This window comes from Cardiocondyla obscurior, linkage group LG07 (assembly GCF_019399895.1).
Source record: "Cardiocondyla obscurior isolate alpha-2009 linkage group LG07, Cobs3.1, whole genome shotgun sequence".
Lineage (NCBI taxonomy): Eukaryota > Metazoa > Arthropoda > Insecta > Hymenoptera > Formicidae > Cardiocondyla > Cardiocondyla obscurior.
This window is the reverse complement of record NC_091870.1, coordinates 4,308,932-4,327,512: the sequence shown is the minus strand read 5'-3', so window position 1 is coordinate 4,327,512 and position 18,581 is coordinate 4,308,932. Positions and strand designations below refer to the sequence as shown.

Genomic DNA, 18,581 nt, shown 5'->3' with positions numbered 1-18,581 from the left:
TTGCGCGTGCTGTCAATTGTATTCGATTCAGTGACTTTACAATTATAATCCACAAATTTTATATTAAAACTATTCTTTTTTTTCAAACCTTGTGTCGAACTATTTCTTACACGCGCTTTCAGACAATTATCCTTAAGATCATATAAATTTCGCAATGGTTTAAACATAAGCAGTAAAGAAAAAAAGTAATCTTCGAGCTGTGTTTCAACATTGTATTTATAGTGATTAATAAAACATGTACGTTGTCATCGTTTAAGAAAATGACTACTATCTATTTTGTAATATTCAATATTATTACTTTGTGGTTCGACTGTCGTGACATCATGCTACTGAATTTATATAGACACACAAATTCGGATTCTTCCAGTCTATTTGGATAATAATCATTTATTATAAACGCACAAATATGTCTGTAGATTCATCATCAAAAGCTTTAATCTCTGTACGACTTTTTAATTTTTTCTGTCGTATTCGATTAACATTTAACCATTTAAGGATCGGTTTCACCAAGTCCAGTTAACAATTTTAACCGTTGTTAAAGCACGATTAATGCCAGTTAATATCTAACTGCGTTTTACCATTCTTTCTGCGCATTTAATTTACCGCTAACTAAAGTTAGTTTTAACTGACGGTCAAAGAGTCCGTTAGTATCACTAACCGGTTGTTAACCTACCAAAAAAAGTGTCACGAATTGTCTCTTGTAAAAAAAAGTAATTGTATCATTATTTTTCGATATGGAAGCAGCATTAAATTTAATTTTTTATTCTTCTTCAAGCGATGAAGAAGAAGGCGTCCTCGTCAATTGTTTAAACGAGTAAATTTTTTTCACACTTTTAACGAGGAAAATTTTAAAGTGCGCTTTCGTTTATCGAAGAGGTCTGCTGTTGATATTCTTCAACAAACTAAGGGAAAAATTCGACATTCTACCAAAAAGTAAGTTATAAACATATATATCTTACCCTCTTTTTGGCTTGAAGAAAGAAGAAAAAATGTAAAAAGAAGAAAAGAAAATTGTAAAATGTCAAAGAAAAATTGTTGCATGGGTCTAGAGATTGTTATGAGTAAAATAAGTGGCATAAAGAATGTATAAAGAAAGTAGAATGGAAGGAAAGGTTTTGGGCGTAAATTGTAAAGGGAATAAGGAGGAATATAAGAAAAATTGAAAAAGGAATGTATGGGTGTGGAAGTAATTAGTAAAAAAAGTAAAGCAAAATAAAGTAGTATTAGATGTAGAAATAGAAAAATGTAAATATATGTAAATGAAATGACTGGAAACGAAAAGTCAAGTGTACTCCAAATAAGGAAAATAAACACTATTATATATATATATATATATATATATATATATATATATATATATATATATATATATATGTAAGGATCTATCCTTATAGAGTTAATTAAATTACGCGCGCTATGAGATCGATAAGCCAGATCTCCGTATGAATGACTGAGTAAATGATTGATGTGGCGATCAGCGTGATAAAGCACTTTATACTAATCAAAACGAGAGGAAAACTTATAAGAGTAATCCAGAGATGAATTTGTGAATAATAACATTGAATGTTGTTTCTTTGTTATTTACAGGTAGGGATTACTAATTATATCAAGCTCTTAATGTATTTTAATTAAAATAATAAAATATCTTTGTTATTTACAGAGAAACAATTCATGTTTTATTACACTAAAATAATATAATAAAAGAGATATTATAAAACAACATTCTCGTTGTATATCACAATGGACAAGCTTCAATTCCACTTTAAGATGCTTGCATCCCAAGATACAAAATCTAATATATTGTGCATAACTAAAATTAGCACAACAGATAATCTAACCTACGTATTACCGCATGACAGCATGAATGCAAATCATCATAAGGCACTTGCTCAGACAAGTGTTTTTATTAAAATAAAAAATGCAAACTTGAAGAGAGGCCAAACCAGAAAAGTCTGGATTACTTTAAGTGATAAATTAAAAAAAATTTATTTTGATGAAGAAGGAAATTTACAATTCAATAATGAATACTTAGAAGAAGATTCAGAAATTAACGTAACCTCTGGAGCTAGTGAACAATCACTGATAACAATTTTCGAAAAATTACTCGAAAAATCTCAAGAAAAGAACGAACAACAAATAAATATTGGAAAAATAGCCAAGGAATTTACTATAGATAAATTTTATGGTAAAAACTCTAATGTGACCCAATGGATATCCAATTTTGAAAAAGAATGTGACAGATTCAACATTACCACAGACGACAAAAAAATTGAAATTCTAAAATCATTTATGGGAAAAAGTGCTTTAGATTGGTATAGTTGCACACTTTTAAAGCTCACAATAGAAGCAGAATGGAAAGATTGGAAGGACAATTTTTGCAACACATTCGCCAGTAAAGGCTGAACTCCAATAAGGTATGCAATGCAATTTAAATATCAAACGGGATCGCTCATCGAATACTCTATAAAAAAAGAAAAACTATTATTACAAGTAAGAAGTACTATTGATAATGGTACATTGATAGACCTCATCGCCACCGGTTTGCCAAGCTATATTTCTGACAAAATTGATAGAGAAAAACTAGACAAAACCGAAGATCTTCACAATGAAATTGGAAAATTGGAACACCTGGCCAATAAAAAACCTTTTGAAATAAAGCAGAAACCGAAACCAGGTATCGATGTGAAAAGCCAAAAGACACTATGCACATTCTGTAAAGAAAATAAAAAAGGAGTACGCTATCATCCGGAGTCTGAATGCTGGTTCAAAAATCAGGAAACCAGAGGTAACAAAATTAATCAAGTTAATAATTTGTTGCTAGGAGTAGATTCAAGTGAAGAGGATCCAAAAAACTAAGCTGTCCACCATTAATTGAACTCAAGGTCAAACTAAATGATATTTTAGAAATATCTGGTGTTTATGATTTAGGATCAAATATCTCTTTAATAAACTCCAAACATATATATTTAAAATCAAAAAAAGATATTGTACGAAAAATTAACTTGAGAACAATTAATGGTGCGTATACAACAGATGGCCTGATCAAGATAAAAGCGAAAATAATGAATATAGAAAAATATATAAATGTATTTATAATTAATAATAATAATTTCAAGCATGACTTCCTAATAGGATTAGATTGCATAAAAAAGTTCAAATTGAGTCAAAATGAAAAGCTCGAAATAGAACAAAAAAATTGTGATCCAACAGAAATGAAAGAATTTGAAATAAATTTCAATGAAAATGTTGATACAGAAAATTTCAATGCAATAACCAGTCATTTGAATAATCAAGAAGAAGAAACAATAATGAATTTATTAGACAAATATAGGAATATATTTGCAAAAGATAAATATGATATAGGTATGGTAAAAGATTATGAAGCTAGAATAGACCTCATAATAGATAAGTACTGCAGCAAAAGACCATATAGATGCTCAATTGAGGATCAGAAAGAGATAGAATACCAAATTTCAGAATTACTGAAAAGAAATATAATAGAAGAATCATACAGTCCTTTTGCTGCTCCAGTAACGTTAGCTTACAAAAAAGATGAAAACAGGAAATCAAGATTGTGCATAGATTTCAGAGATTTAAATAAAATCATAGTTTCACAAGCACAGCCTTTTCCGCTAATAAAGGACATGGTAATAAAGGCAAGAAATTGTAAAATATTCTCAAAACTTGATATAAATTCGGCATTTTGGACTATACCTCTACGAATTCAAGATAGAAGAATAACAGGCTTTGTAACTCAAAATGGCCACTATCAATGGACCTGCCTACCATTTGGACTCAAAACATCACCAGCAATTTTCCAAAGGATCTTAAGCAATATTATCAGAAAACATAATTTATCAGATTTCACAGTCAATTATATAGATGACATACTAATATTTTCAAAAAATTTCGAAGAGCATATAGATCATCTGTCAAAATTATTAGATGCAATTATGCAAGAAGGATTCAGACTAAAACTTTCAAAGTGCACATTCGCATTAGACTCCGTACAGTATTTAGGTCATATAATAAAATACAACTCAATCTCTCCAATGGAAGATAATCTAATCTCAATAAAGAATTTTCCAAAAAATCAAAAAAACGTGAGACAGTTTTTAGGTAAGATTAATTTTTATAACGAATATGTACCTAAGATTTCACTATTGTTGGAACCACTGCACAATTTACTACGAAAAGGGCAAAAATTCATTTGGTCTGAAAAATGCCAAGAAGCCTTTGAATATATGAAAAACTTCCTATGCACACAACCAGTTTTAGCAATCTTTGATCCAGATCTACCAATACACATCTATACAGATGCAAGTATAGAAGGCATAGGCGCTGTACTAAAACAGCCGCAATTAAATGAAGTTTCAAAAACAGAAAAACCAGTGGCATATTTTTCGAGAAAACTAAGTGAATCGCAAAAAGAAAAAAGCAATTTATTTAGAATGTATAGCTATAAAAGAATCGGTAAAATACTGGCAACACTGGCTCATAGGTAAACGCTTCATGGTATTTTCAGATCATAAACCATTGGAAAATATGAACATAAAAAGTAGAACAGATGAAGAATTAGGTGATCTCACTTATTATCTTTCACAGTTCGATTTTGAAATAAGATACCACCCAGGTAAAGATAATCTAGAGGCAGACTGCTTGAGCAGAAATCCCGTATTAGGACCCGAAGAAGAGGAAGAAGATAAAATAAAGTATTTAAACTTTATAAAATTAGAAGATATCTTTAAAGATCAAGAAAATAATCAGAGTATTCATCATGATAGAGATAAATTAATTCTCAAAATCAAGTATATTACAAAAAACAAAAACAAGAACAAAATTGTTTTATCAGAGAATTTTTGCAAAAGACTATTGGAAGATACGCACAAAGAATTTTGTCATATTGGAATAAACCAAATGCAACAAAAAATATTGCCTTACTATACGGCTGCGAATATAAAAGAACACATCAAAAACACCTGCAAAAGTTGTGAAATTTGTATAAAAAATAAATCAAGAGGACAACAGATAATCGGCTTAATGTCACATCTTGGCCCTGCTAAAGCTCCGTTTGAGATAGTTTCAATAGACACAATAGGTGGTCTCGGAGGTTCACGGTCCACAAAAAAATACTTACATCTACTAGTTGATCATTTTACAAGATTTGTCTATATATTAACATCAAAAACTCAAAATACAAATGATTTTATTAAACTTACAGAAACCGCATTGAAAGATCATAACATTCAGGTACTCTTAACAGATCAATACCCAGGCATAAATTCCAAAGATTTCAAAGACTTCCTAGAAAACAAGAACATTACAATGGTCTTTACAGGAGTCAATGCACCATTTTCAAATGGCCTGAATGAAAGGCTCAACCAAACTCTAGTAAATAAAATAAGATGTGCAATAAATGAAAAAAAAAATAAATGCGCTTGGACGACCATTGCACATAATTGTGTGAATAAATATAACGAAACTGAACACACAGTAACAAAGTTCAGTCCAAATCATTTGTTATATGGTGAAGATACATCAGCATTACCAAAAGAATTGAAAAGAAATACTCAAAGTAGTAATAATCTAGAAAAAGATAGGGCTATTGCTCTCGAAAACAGTATAAAATACCATAATTATAATAAGTTGTTATACGATAAAAATAAAAAGATATATGACTTCAAAGCTGGAGACTTAGTATATGTTGAAAACGGTAATAGGCTGAACCGAAAAAAATTAGATGAACTAAGAATAGGACCATTTAGAATTTTAAAAAAAGTATCAAACTCAATGTACGAAATAGACACAGGATACAAAAAATCAGAGTCAAATCTGTTCCACGTCTCGAAGCTCACCCCAACACCAAGCACTTCAACTGAAACATCGCCTACAACAAATGAATTTCATTGTATAGAGTCAAATAGCTTGCAACAGATTTTTGTACCAAATTCGGAGCCAAAAATCTCACCCTGGGGGGGGGAGATGTAAGGATCTATCCTTATAGAGTTAATTAAATTACGCGCGCTATGAGATCGATAAGCCAGATCTCCGTATGAATGACTGAGTGAATGATTGATGTGGCGATCAGCGTGATAAAGCACTTTATACTAATCAAAACGAGAGGAAAACTTATAAGAGTAATCCAGAGACGAATTTGTGAATAATAACATTGAATGTTGTTTCTTTGTTATTTACAGGTAGGGATTACTAATTAGATCAAGCTCTTAATGTATTTTAATTAAAATAATAAAATATCTTTGTTATTTACAGAGAAACAATTCATGTTTTATTACACTAAAATAATATAATAAAAGAGATATTATATATATATATATATATATATATATATATATATATATATATATATATATATATCTTACCCTCTTTTTAAATTTTATTCTGTTAAGATTTGCGTCATCGTTGGATTCAAAATTATTCTAAAAAAATCTTTTTTTTGTTGCTTCTATTGCAGCAACAACGCAGTGTCTCCATCGAATCAGTTGCTTTTAACATTGAGATTTTTTGCAACTGATTCAACTCAGCTGACATTGGAAGATTTTAGTGGTGTCAGTAAATTTACTGCTCACCGTATTGTGCATAGAGTATCCAATGCCATTGCTTCTCTCGCAGACCAATACATTAAGTTTCCTTCCAATGTCGATAAGATTCGGCGCACACAGGTGGAAATACATCGTGCAAACCGTTTCCCCAAAGTCGTGGGTGCTTTAAAATGCACTCATATAAAAATTTGCTCTTCAGGTAAATTTCAACTTTATTGTAAATATTTATTATAGTAGTCAAGAGCGTCACACTATACATCATATTTTTTTTAACAAGAGGTGATTATTCCTAACTCAATCGTAATCGAAAAGAGTACTTTTCAATAAATGTTCTGACTATTTGCAAGACCAATCTTGAATTTATTGACATTGTTGCGAAATGACCTGGCAGTACTCACGACAACACTATTTTTAATGTTTGTCTGAGAAGAGCCATATTCGAAAACAATTATTATGGTGACGCTGTACAAGTGGCCGATGCGGGCTACATGAATCGACCATATATTGTATAATGATGCCATTAGACAACCTCGAGACAAGAGATAAACAACTTTATAACGAGTCCCAAATAAGAACGAGAAACTGCGTAGAAAAATTGTTTAGAGTTTGGAAGAGAAAGTTTCACATTTTAGCTTTGGACATAAAAATAAAAACGGAAAAAGCCCTGCCCATTATTGTCACTTCCGCGGTTCTTCATAACATTCTTTGTGGTGTGGAAGAAGAGCTCCCGGATGACAATACAGCGATGCTGCTCCCTCACCCTTGGAAGCAATTCTTGAAGAAGGACAGATAAGGGAGCAGCGAAGGAATGAGCCACCAATTCGAGAGCCTAATCCGGCTAGGAGAGCACTTATAAATAATTATTTTAGATCGCTTCTTTAATTTTATTTTATGTTACGTTTTATATTATGTATTATATGTTTCATGTATGTAATAATGTTTTATTCTCTTTACGAGGTACATTCGGACTTTCGTCTCCTTACAATCTTTAAATCTCTACAAACTTAACCATACTAATAACATTTCTTAATAAACATCTCCTTACATATAACATCTCTTCCTTGCCTTATAACATTTTCTTATCCCTATTTTTTTTCTTCTTCTTCTCTTCTTTTTTTTCTACCAACTTTACATTCTTCTGTCTTCTTTTACATTCTTCTTTTACTTCATTTATCCTGCAACTACAACAAAAAAAAACCACGGCTTATCTCCTAGACGCTTTCTTATTTCTACCTTATTCTTTCTTATCAGTCTTCCATCTTCTTTTAATTCCTCTTCTTTCTTGTCCTTCCCTGCAAATAACTTACTTCCTACTTTTCGCATTTCTTACTTTCTCTAAACGCCGCTTAGCACACAAGAGAGAGAGAAAAATCATTCTCTTACTCTACTTCCCATTCATTCTCATGGACCCCCGCTTCCGACGCTTTTACATCTTCATAGTCTACCTCATTCATTTTTTCATTCTCTCCTATTCCTTCCCTTACCCTTTCCAGTATTCTTAACCGTTTCTCCCCATTTCCCTCCCCTTCCAATACATCTTTAACTGCCTCCTCCCAACTCCTCCCGTCACCCAGTTTACACACTCCTCCCAAACATGTTTCCACGTTTCCTCCTTATCCAAACACATCCTACACTTTTTTTTATCTATTTCCTCCCAGTATCTATTTCCCCTCATATCATCTCCCACTCTAAACCTCCCCACCCTTTGCCATTTCTCCTCCTTCCATCCCTTCTTTAAATATTCCGGTACTCTTTCCTCCTTTATTTTTCCATAATCCTTATTAAATTTCCCCATTCTTATTTTTTCCCATCTCTTCTTTCTTTGCAATTTTTTATCTTCTACCACTATCTCTTCACCTCTCAGTCCCTCTTCTTTTCTTCTTTCTTCTATTCTCTCCAGCGTCCACCCTAATCTTTCAAAAAATTCCTCCCTTTCTTTTTCCCATTTTCCACTTGTTTTTCCTTCCCTCGCTCTCTCCTTCATTTCTTCCCAACATCCTCTTGCTAAAACTCCCCCTCTTCCTTCTTCCAATCTTTTCTCATACTTCCAAGCCCTCATTCCCGCTTTTTCAGACAACTTTTTCCTCTGAAAATCCTCTCTCATTATATACCCCGGCACACTTCTACTTACTCCCATTATCCATCTTAGATACCTTTCATGCACCGTTTCAATCTTTTCCCTTTCCTTTCACCTCCATATCTCCACCCCATAGCTCATTACTGTCCATACAAGCCTGTCAAACAGCCATAATCTTCTGCCCCAATCTTTTCCAAATTTCTTTTTGCCAATATTTCATATTTGTCCCATCACCCTTGCTGCTTTCTTTACTCTTTCCTTTACGTGCTCTTTCTGATCTCCGTTCCTTGTCATCACATATCTCAAATAATTAAATCTTTTAACTTTCTCTATTTCTTTACCCTTCCATACCCACTTTACCCTTTTCCATCTTCCTCCCTCTTTTCGGCACCTCATCACCTTTGTCTTGTTTACATTTACCTCCAATCCTTTTTTTTCCACATATTCCTTTAATATCTTCAGCGTTCCCTTCATTCCTGCTTCCGTTTCTGCAATCAGTGCAATGTCATCCGCGTACGCCAGCGAGTACACCCTCCTGCCCTTTATCTTACAAGGGGAGGTCGCGCTCAACGTAACATTGATTTTCTTCAAACTTGCAGGGTTTGAAGATTGGTGTTCCTAGAGATACTTGGTAAAGCCATTCAACGCACTACTCAAAAATAAGAGAGAAAAGTTAGTTTAAATATTTCGAATGTCTATAAGTACAGAACAAATATACTTACTTTCGAAGCAGCGTGGTAGTCCAGAGCGGGCGGCTCTCCTCTTCCAACATTTTACATAATTTTCTACCCTTCCCCGTTATCTTTTTATCCTTTGATTTTCTTTTCTTCTTCTCTCCCTCTTTCTCCACAAATTCATCCCAACTTCCTCCCTCCTCTCCCGTCCTCACATTAAAATCTCTTCCTATCAGATAATTACATCCTTCCTCCTTCTTCTCCATCCATCCTTTTAACATTTCCGCTACCTCCTCCATATTATCACTAATATACTCTTCTTATTTTCCATTTTACTTTTCCCCAGCATATCTTTATACCCAATACCCCCTTCATCTCCTCCATTTCTCTTTCTCTTTTCCCTTTAAACTCCTTTCTCTATCCCATTATCATTTCCCCCATTGCTCTTCCCTTCCTATTCCTTTTCTTTGCTTCTTCCCATATCCATTTGTATCCTTTTGGTAGCTTCCCCTTGATCCTTCCCCATCCTTTTTCCTGCAGCCATGTCTCACACATAAAAATCACATCCCACTGCTCTAATTTTTTCCAAAAATTTTTATCCTTATTTTCCACCCCCGCCACGTTCCAAAAACCTACCCTTATTACACTTTCCTTTTTTCTTTTCTTCATTTTTACTTCTCTTTTCTTCCCTTCTTCTTCCTCCTTCTCTCCTTTCATACTTCTTCCACTATCCATTCCACTTTCTTCCCCTTCTCTTTTTCCGCCTTTCTCTAAAAACTCATGTTACTTTTATCCACCATTATCTTTTTTTTGTCCTTTTTCTTCTCTTTTTTCCTTGTCTTTACTTCCGTCCATTTTCTCAGCTCATCTTTCATTACGTCCCATATTCAAAATTCCTTATCCACCCACATTTTTTTATACCCTATTTTCACTTGACTACCTTTCCTCTTTCTTTTCTCTGCCTCTCTTTTTATTATCCATTCTACCTTTCTCTCATATTTCGTCATATCATCCCCTATCCATTCCGTTTTTTCCTTTACCTTTCCTTTTCTTTTCATTATTTCCACCTTGTCCTTAAAGTTTTCAAGTTTCACCCAAACCATCCCGTACCCTCCCTTATTTATCTCCCCTATCTTATTCACTTCCATTATCCTCGCCTTTACCCCAATCACTTCAAATATTTCTTCTACCTTTTTCCTTAATTCTTCTTTACTCTCTTCTTTTATTTTTAAGCCCCTTATAATCAAATTATTTTTCCTCCATTCCCTTCTTTCTCTTTCTTTATCAATTTCCAACATCCTCATTCTCTCTTCCAAACTCAATACTCTCCCATTTACCTCTTCTGCCCCCTCCCCCTCAAGCCCTTCTGTACCCTTCTTCTCTATTACTTTTTTTTCAATCTCACTTATTCTTTTCTCCAATACCACCTTATCGTCCCTCCACATCTTCCTTAACTCCTCTATTTCCTTCCTGATTTTCAACTTGCACTCCATTAGCACTTCTATCTGCTCTTGAATCCTAGCAAATCCGCCTCTCATTTCTTTCATTATCATCTCCAGTCCTTCCCCTTCTTTATCCTTTCTTTCTATACTCTTCCCCATTTCTTCTTCCCTCATGTCCTTTATCGGCAATCTTAACACCCTATTACTCTTCTTGAATCCTTCCATACCTTCCCTTTCCCCTCCTTCCTCTTGCCGCCTCTCCTCTCTCTTTTCTGCCTTCTGGAATGCCTTTATGATGGGGAGGCTGTTCGCTCTCTCCTTCATCATGCCTTCCACCCTCGGCGGCCTTCCAGGTTTCCTTTTCTTCTCCTCTCCTTGCTCTACACCTTTTTCACTTTCTCCTTCCATGTCTTTCATCCCTTCAATTTCTTCTCTTTTCTCCTCACTCATCTTATCACTTTATCCTTTCTTCTTCTTATAAAACCTTTCTTTATCTTCCAGTTTCTCTTCTCTTTTCCTCACCTTTTACTATCTGTTACTTCCTCCTAACCTCTCTACTCTGTTTACTCCTTTTACTTTTTATTTTCAATTTTCTTAAATTTCTTTTTTACTACTACCCTCTTCCCTTTAACCACCCTTCTCCCAGCCCTTTTTTTGTCCTCCTTTGTCCCCTTGTCCTCTTCCCCCTTTCTTCTTCCCCCTTTCTTTGTTTTAACTCTCTGCCTTTGTTCTTTATTCCAAGTCTTCTTAACCTCAAAATTCACCTCCTATTTTTTCCCAATTTTCTCCCTCAGCCCTCTTCCCACGCTATTCCCTCCACTTCCCCTCCTTACTCCTTTTCTCCCGCCCACTTTCCGCCCACCACCCTCTTCTTACTTCCCAAAACCTTTCCCAAAACCTTATTTCCACAGGCACACTGACATACACCCATCTACTCATTACGCCGTCGGAAACGAAAGTCTATATGTTTCATGTAATGTTTTTTATTGTTCTGTAATTATTATTATTTCTGTTTTTATTAGTTTTAAATGTTTTTATTTATTTTTTCTTTGTTTACATTGTTTTAATGAATACGTTACAAAATAAAACAAATTGTCTACTTTATTTTAATTCTTATCAATAAAGCCTTTTTTTTAAAGTGACAATTGGCATTGTAATAACTCATTGTCAGACTTGAACTTTTCTTGTGTAAGTTTGTTACGTTCAACTTCTTTCTCGGTTATCTTTCTTTTTTACTTCGCTTCTTTCAAATTCAAACGTGTGCTTAATTAAATCAGATCTATTTTTGCTTTTATCAGTGCGTTTACGCTTTTTTCATTTAAACTGTCAGAGGTTTTCTTCTTTTTACTGTGCCTTAAAATTGAAGCAGTAACTTTGGAAATGCCGGATCGCGATGGTGACACAGATGGGGGTGTTACATTGTGTTGAGACTGGCAATTTTAAGTGGTATCAGATGAGGTCTCTTTATGAGATTTTTATGAAAAACTCATTTTATTATGAGTCGAAGATACAGTAGGTAGACAAGAGGGAGCACTAGCGAATTCAATGTGGCCGAGGTATTTACTTAAAAAGAAGGAAAATGAGAGGAAGACAAGAGAAGGAGAAGGTGACAGAGAAAATTGTTAATTGAAAAAATTATTACTTGAAGTATTGTTTGATGATGAAAAATTGCTAGTTTCAATCGGTGATTAACTGGCTTGCGTAGCATTCAAAGATTTTAGTTGAACCAATCAATTAAATTTAAAGAAAAATTTTCACTAGTAAGAATTAAACCACCCTGAAGAAGAGAGGAGTTATCTACTACATCTACCAAAATTAATTTTTGTTTATCATTATCTGTCGAATTGTGTAATACGTCTACTGAAATCGACTTTTGTTCTTAATTATCTGTTGTTTCCACTGTAGAGGCATAAGTGATCGTAATAAAAGAAAAATTTGCATGTATAATAAATATAATTCAAGGGCTGCTATATTTACCTCTGAATGTAGCATCACTGTTAAATGCGTTGGGTAATCCATCGACGACATCAATTAACCCTTTTACTTTGGACAGAAGGGGGTTTTCTTTTTTCCCAATATTGGGTTTGCCGCCTCTTGCAGTAGCAGGGCAATTATTTTATACATGCTGTTAAAATCAAAACGAATAGTATCACCTGTTAAGAATCTTTTTTTTCTTTTATTTGCGACAGACGTTTTCGCTGCTTTTTTTAAATTATCCCAACAATTACGGAGTTGTTCAGGAGTACGACTAGAAAAGCCGCTAGAGGCATTTAAATTGGCCGCTAACTTCTTTCAAGCGGTCCTTTATTCGCTTTGGGTAACATTGTCTGTTTATTTATTTTCCAGAATATTAAAATATTCTGCGACCATATCTATTAAAAAGTTTTTTCCGCGGTTAAAAAATTGCTGGCCCGACTTCTTTTTGCACTTTTTTAGGTATTTTAAACAATATATCATGACGTTGATACAATGTAACCAACACAAAACGAAACATCAAAATCGTCACTCCAAAAATATTAAGATTTGATCGCTTAACGGCATGTTGCTTTTGCGCCGTTTTTTATTGATTTATTTTTTAGTATTTATCGATGAATCAATCGGAGCATTAATCGGAGCCCTTCCGATGACTTTTTTCTCCGTTAGTTAACTGAAGAAAAGTAACCAACCAAATACGTTTGTGAAACGTATTTGGTCTTATAATGAGAAACTTTACGCATATAGAGTAACAAATAAATTAAAAATTTTTTAGTTGCGGCTTAAGAATAATTCTTATGGAAATAAAATATTTTTATATGTAGAGATTTTTTACTTTTTTCCATACAACTCGAAAACTATTCAAGATATCAAAAAATGTTTTATACATAAGTTTTATGATAGAAACACCTTTGTTTAAAGGGATCCTATTAATACGCAATTTCATATATATGATATAAATTATTTAAAAATAAAAATTTATGTCTTGTTTACTTGTTCTTTTATTGACTTATCTATATTTAGAAAAACCTTGAAGTTTTACCCCGCTCCTCTGATTTCTGTTCTGCGGGCGCCCATGATACCTTGTATTTTTACCAAATTACCAAATATATTGTATAGACTAATAGTTATCATATTGAACAAAGTATACATATAATTTTTATTGTTTAATGAATGTTTAATATTAAATTACACATTATGCATTAAAGTTCATTTTTCTTAATCGATGTTGTTAAGGTTAGTTTAAAAACTTTTATCAAAAATGTTAACCGTTATAATTCAAGAATTTACTTTGTACACATATACATATAATACGTTATAATATACGTCATAATATGTACACTGACCGTCAGGAATAGCATTTGGCACCTTTGGCGGTATACGAGCCACTCGATCTGCGGCGCCGACAGCTAGCATGCGTGTGCTAGCACGGTGTGCGTCACGCTTTACACAACGAAGCGAATACGTGTGTCATGGAGTGCTGAAAAGATCGAGAGGACGGAGGAAAAGGTAGTGAAGCGCGATGTTTTAGCTCTATTCTTCATCGAAACACGCGACGGAGAGAAAACGCCATAGGCAACGCACGGCTTCAAAGCGGTATATAATAGTCATCTCGCTTGCACGCGTTTGTTTCTGAGTACGTAAAGGATAGACATATTTTGCTCGAACACTATCATTTAATTTGTTCTATTCGCATACACCGCACGCAGTCTGTTTTATCTGCATACACAACGCGCTGGCATATCTTCAAATAAATTGTTATTTATTGCATATTTTAAATTAATGTATTACATTCGTTCAATGTAAATATTGTATTTAATTAAATTAATACATATATTTCAGAGGACGGACTCCGTGCACCGCTCCGGTGCAACAAATCCATCTAGATCCGGACCGATCAATTATTTGATTAAGACGATTAGGTATCGAGTCAATCAAGTTTGCGAGAAAATCTGGTCAGAACCGAATTTCTTCGCAGACTTCTCTCGCATGGTCGACTAATGCTGCAGTCGTCCTTTCCCTTCGTGGTTTTCATCACTGAACTATTTGCGCCCAAATATTTTCTATTAAATTTTAATCTAGCGAACGAGCTGGCCAGTCTACCACGCTTGTGTTTCACGTGAAGTATGGACTACAGAATTATCCTGCACCAATCGGATAATTGGCATGTCCTCTTCAGGGTAAATTGCGCTTACTGAAGGCAGAAGAGTTTTTCAGTATGCGAATATACTCTGCCGAGTTTATTCTCGTAGAAATATGCACCAGTTCTCAAATTGCACTGCCGGATATCTACCCCAACATTGCACATAAAATTCTCCCACTTTTGTGGGTGGCCATAACGTGCTCCGGATTCGAACTTTGGTCTCTTGGACGCTATACGTGAGGCCTGTGATCGACACACGATTAGAAGACCTTTTCATCGATCTATATTGTGACCTCTTACTATTTACAGCTCATCGTCAAATTTTCCAAAGTAAACGCGATCCATTGATCTTGATGATTAGAAGTCAACAGAATTTTGTGGGCTAGACGATAGCAGTATAATCCGGCTTTGTTTAAACGTTACCGAGCGGTGCTTACGGACATTTCGACGTTCGCTGCGTTAATCGCCTCTTGGACGGTACCAAAAGGACAATCTTTAACGCTGGCGACGATTGGCTTGTCTTTTTCTGCTCTGCTTTTTTGAAAACCATGATTATAAAGACGATGAACATGCAAAACATGAACACCGTCTTCATTAAATCATCGTATTCATCGTCAAACAGTAGGTTTGGAGCATGAAATATTAGCAGCAATTTCTGCTACTGATCTTTCTGCCACTGTCCGTTGATGCGATCTCGAATCTCAGTGCACAAAATCAGAGCCATCATAAGTTTGGAAATCGCGTCCGCTACTCTAAACAATATCACGAACAATGATGTTAAAATAGCAAAATAACAAACATAGTCGCTTAAAGACAATTGAAAAACGCGAAGCGACACACACACATACGTCCAACGCATGTTGAATTTGTGTTTTTGTCTTTCTCAAGACAGTAGCGTAATATTGTTATAAAATGACTAAAACACGTTTTAAACAGATATATGTGTAACATTAATTAAAAAATGCAATAAAAAAATAATTTAATTGACGCCGGCGCGCGGTATATAGGAATTCCAAAAAAAGGTTAAAAAAAAGCGCCAAGTATAGGCGAGCGAGAAAAGTGTCCTCGAAAAAGTTTTTAATCAAAACCAAGACTCCCCCAAAAAAACTCCCTTAAAATTATACTCCCCAAAAATAGACCATAAAATGTGTACTTTAATAACAAATACTCTTCATAAAATTAATGAGATCAATTAAATGCGCCAAGAATCTGAAGAAAATAGAAATTATATTTAAACAAAATCAAGATTCCCCCCAAAAAACTCCCCCAAAATAAAACATAAAATGTGTACTTTAATAATAAATACTCTTTATAAAACTGATGAGATAATGTAAAGAAAAAAAAAACTTGGCGCTGCAAAACCAAATCTTTAAAATCTCAAATTATAATTTTGCTTTTTACGATGTGCTATGCATCAGATTTTTGTAACCACACTGGATGTATATCAAAGAGTATTTTTAAAATACATCCAACAGTCCGCAATCTGTAAAAGTGGAACGGCAAAAAATTAGTTGCATTGCCCATTTTCAATATTTTTGTTATAATATACTAATTTTTTAAGTCATCGGCATTTTTGTTTTGTCTTCTTAGAATTATGTTTCTTTTCTTATTTTTTCTTTTATTTTTTTTTATTCAATATTTTTATTTTATTTTTTTTATCTTTTATTGTAATTTTAATTTTTTTTGTTTTTTTTTTTCGATTTTAAAGATTTGGTTTCGCAGCGCCAAGTTTTTTTTTTCTTTACATTATCTCATCAGTTTTATAAAGAGTATTTATTATTAAAGTACACATTTTATGTTCTATTTTGGGGGAGTCTTTTTTGGGGGGAATCTTGATTTTGTTTAAATATAATTTCTATTTTCTTCAGATTCTTGGCGCATTTAATTGATCTCATTAATTTTATGAAGAGTATTTGTTATTAAAGTACACATTTTATGGTCTATTTTTGGGGAGTATAATTTTAAGGGAGTCTTTTTTGGGGGAGTCTTGGTTTTGCTTAAAAACTTTTTCGAGGACGCTTTTCTCGCTCGCCTATACTTGGCACTTTTTTTGAACTTTTTTTTTAAAAAAGGTCAGTTTTTTGGGGGGATATCATTCATTTTGTAGTTAAAATCTTTTTGGGGGGAGTTTTGGTTTTGCTTAAAAACTTTTGTAAGAAAGCTTTTCTCGCGCACTTATACTTGGCGTTTTTTTTAAACCTTTTTTTTTAAAAAGGTAAGTTTTTGGGAGGAGTATCATTCATTTTGTAGTTATAGTATAATCTAGAGACACGTTAGTGTTCTGCGTTACGTGCACAAGCAGCGTGATCGAGCGTGTCATTACGCGAGATTTTTTATTCTGAGCTATTGAGATGTTTGGATCTCAACAACGGTCTAACCGATCGCTTTCTAAACGTGTTCCTTTATATATAACTTTGTACATAAAATACACGTTTTTTGTTCTATCTATTTTTGCTGTACGATTGATACTTTTTAGAAAAATGTTTGATAAAGTTGATGCTATAACAAGTTCGGGGTGAACTTGTGTCATACTTGTACAGTTCAACATGTATTTGTAATATTATGGAAAATAGAATGGGCCTCATCCAACGCCCAAACTCGTGAGACGCACCAAATTAATTCTTTTCGTCTCTCCGTTGTAGTATTACATTTGACGCCTCATTGACGCTTCATACGTTTTTATATAGGTTTGCAATATTTAGTTTTGTTTATCACTACTCGAGTTTCTCGAGAAAAATCTTTGGCTTCGTTCAGCAGAAAAAACTGCTTTGCAACTATTATAAAAATATTAAAATTGATTAGCGCATTTTTTAATAAAAATTGTAAAACCTATTTCAAATTTAGATCGTATTAATATTTTTGTAGAGAAGATTTTATTCAAAAAGTTATTCAAAGTATCAAAACAAACCTAGGTTCATGCTTGTACGGTTTCACATAAATTTGTAATATTTAATAGATATTTATTACGCGATCATCACTCATCAATAAACACAGTCGATAAATGAAACAGAGTCGATAAATCTGTAACACGGTAATTTCCGGTTCGGAGAGCTCGTCGGAAGCCAGGGCACGAGTATAAAGAAAACCGAGACTTGGGTTAATCGAAAAATAAAGAATTTATTAACAAAAGAAGGAAAGAAATATTTAGTTGAAATAATACACTTAATCTACGAAAAGAAAGATATATACAGAAATGAACTTAAGAATAAACTGTCACGAAAACGGCTATCTGCCGTGAGCTGGATTCCCAGAGATTGTTAGTGCGGGTCGCTTTCGGTCTTATCCTAGGTAACAGACCGCGTCGGTTATACAGGACTCCGAGGATTACAGGACGGGCCGCTCGGGCCCACGGGCTTCGCGTTCGCGAGTCGGCGGCGCGGATTACAAGCCAGGCCGTGAGGGCCGTGTCGGACGCACAGGTTTCGCGTTCGCGAGTCGGCGGCGCGGATTACAAAACAGGCCGTGAGGGCCGTGTCGGACGCACAGGTTTCGCGTTCGCGAGTCGGCGGCACGGATTACAAACCGGGCCGTGAGGGCCGTGTCGGATGCACAGGTTTCGCGTTCGCAAGTCGGCGGCGCCGCGACTTAATTCAATCGTGCGTCGGAATGCCAGGGCCGTGTTGGCGCGGAGATGCGAGAGAGAGTCGGGAGCGCCCGAGTCTCGGAGAGGTCGGTGTCGAGGATGGCCGGGAGCGCCCGGTCAAAGGAAGG

At 34.4% G+C, this 18,581-nt stretch overlaps 1 protein-coding gene and 1 pseudogene across 1 annotated transcript; one reads left to right on the top strand and one right to left on the bottom strand.

The window, feature by feature from the left end:
* Positions 1-1,345: 1,345 nt before the first annotated feature.
* Positions 1,346-2,856, top strand: LOC139104057 (uncharacterized; annotated as a pseudogene).
* A 7,342-nt stretch (positions 2,857-10,198) lies between these two features.
* LOC139104056 (golgin subfamily A member 6-like protein 22) lies at positions 10,199-11,203 on the bottom strand. The gene has a single exon (XM_070659283.1). The coding sequence runs from the start codon at positions 11,201-11,203 to the stop codon at positions 10,199-10,201; it is 1,005 nt and encodes a 334-aa protein (XP_070515384.1).
* Positions 11,204-18,581: the final 7,378 nt, after the last annotated feature.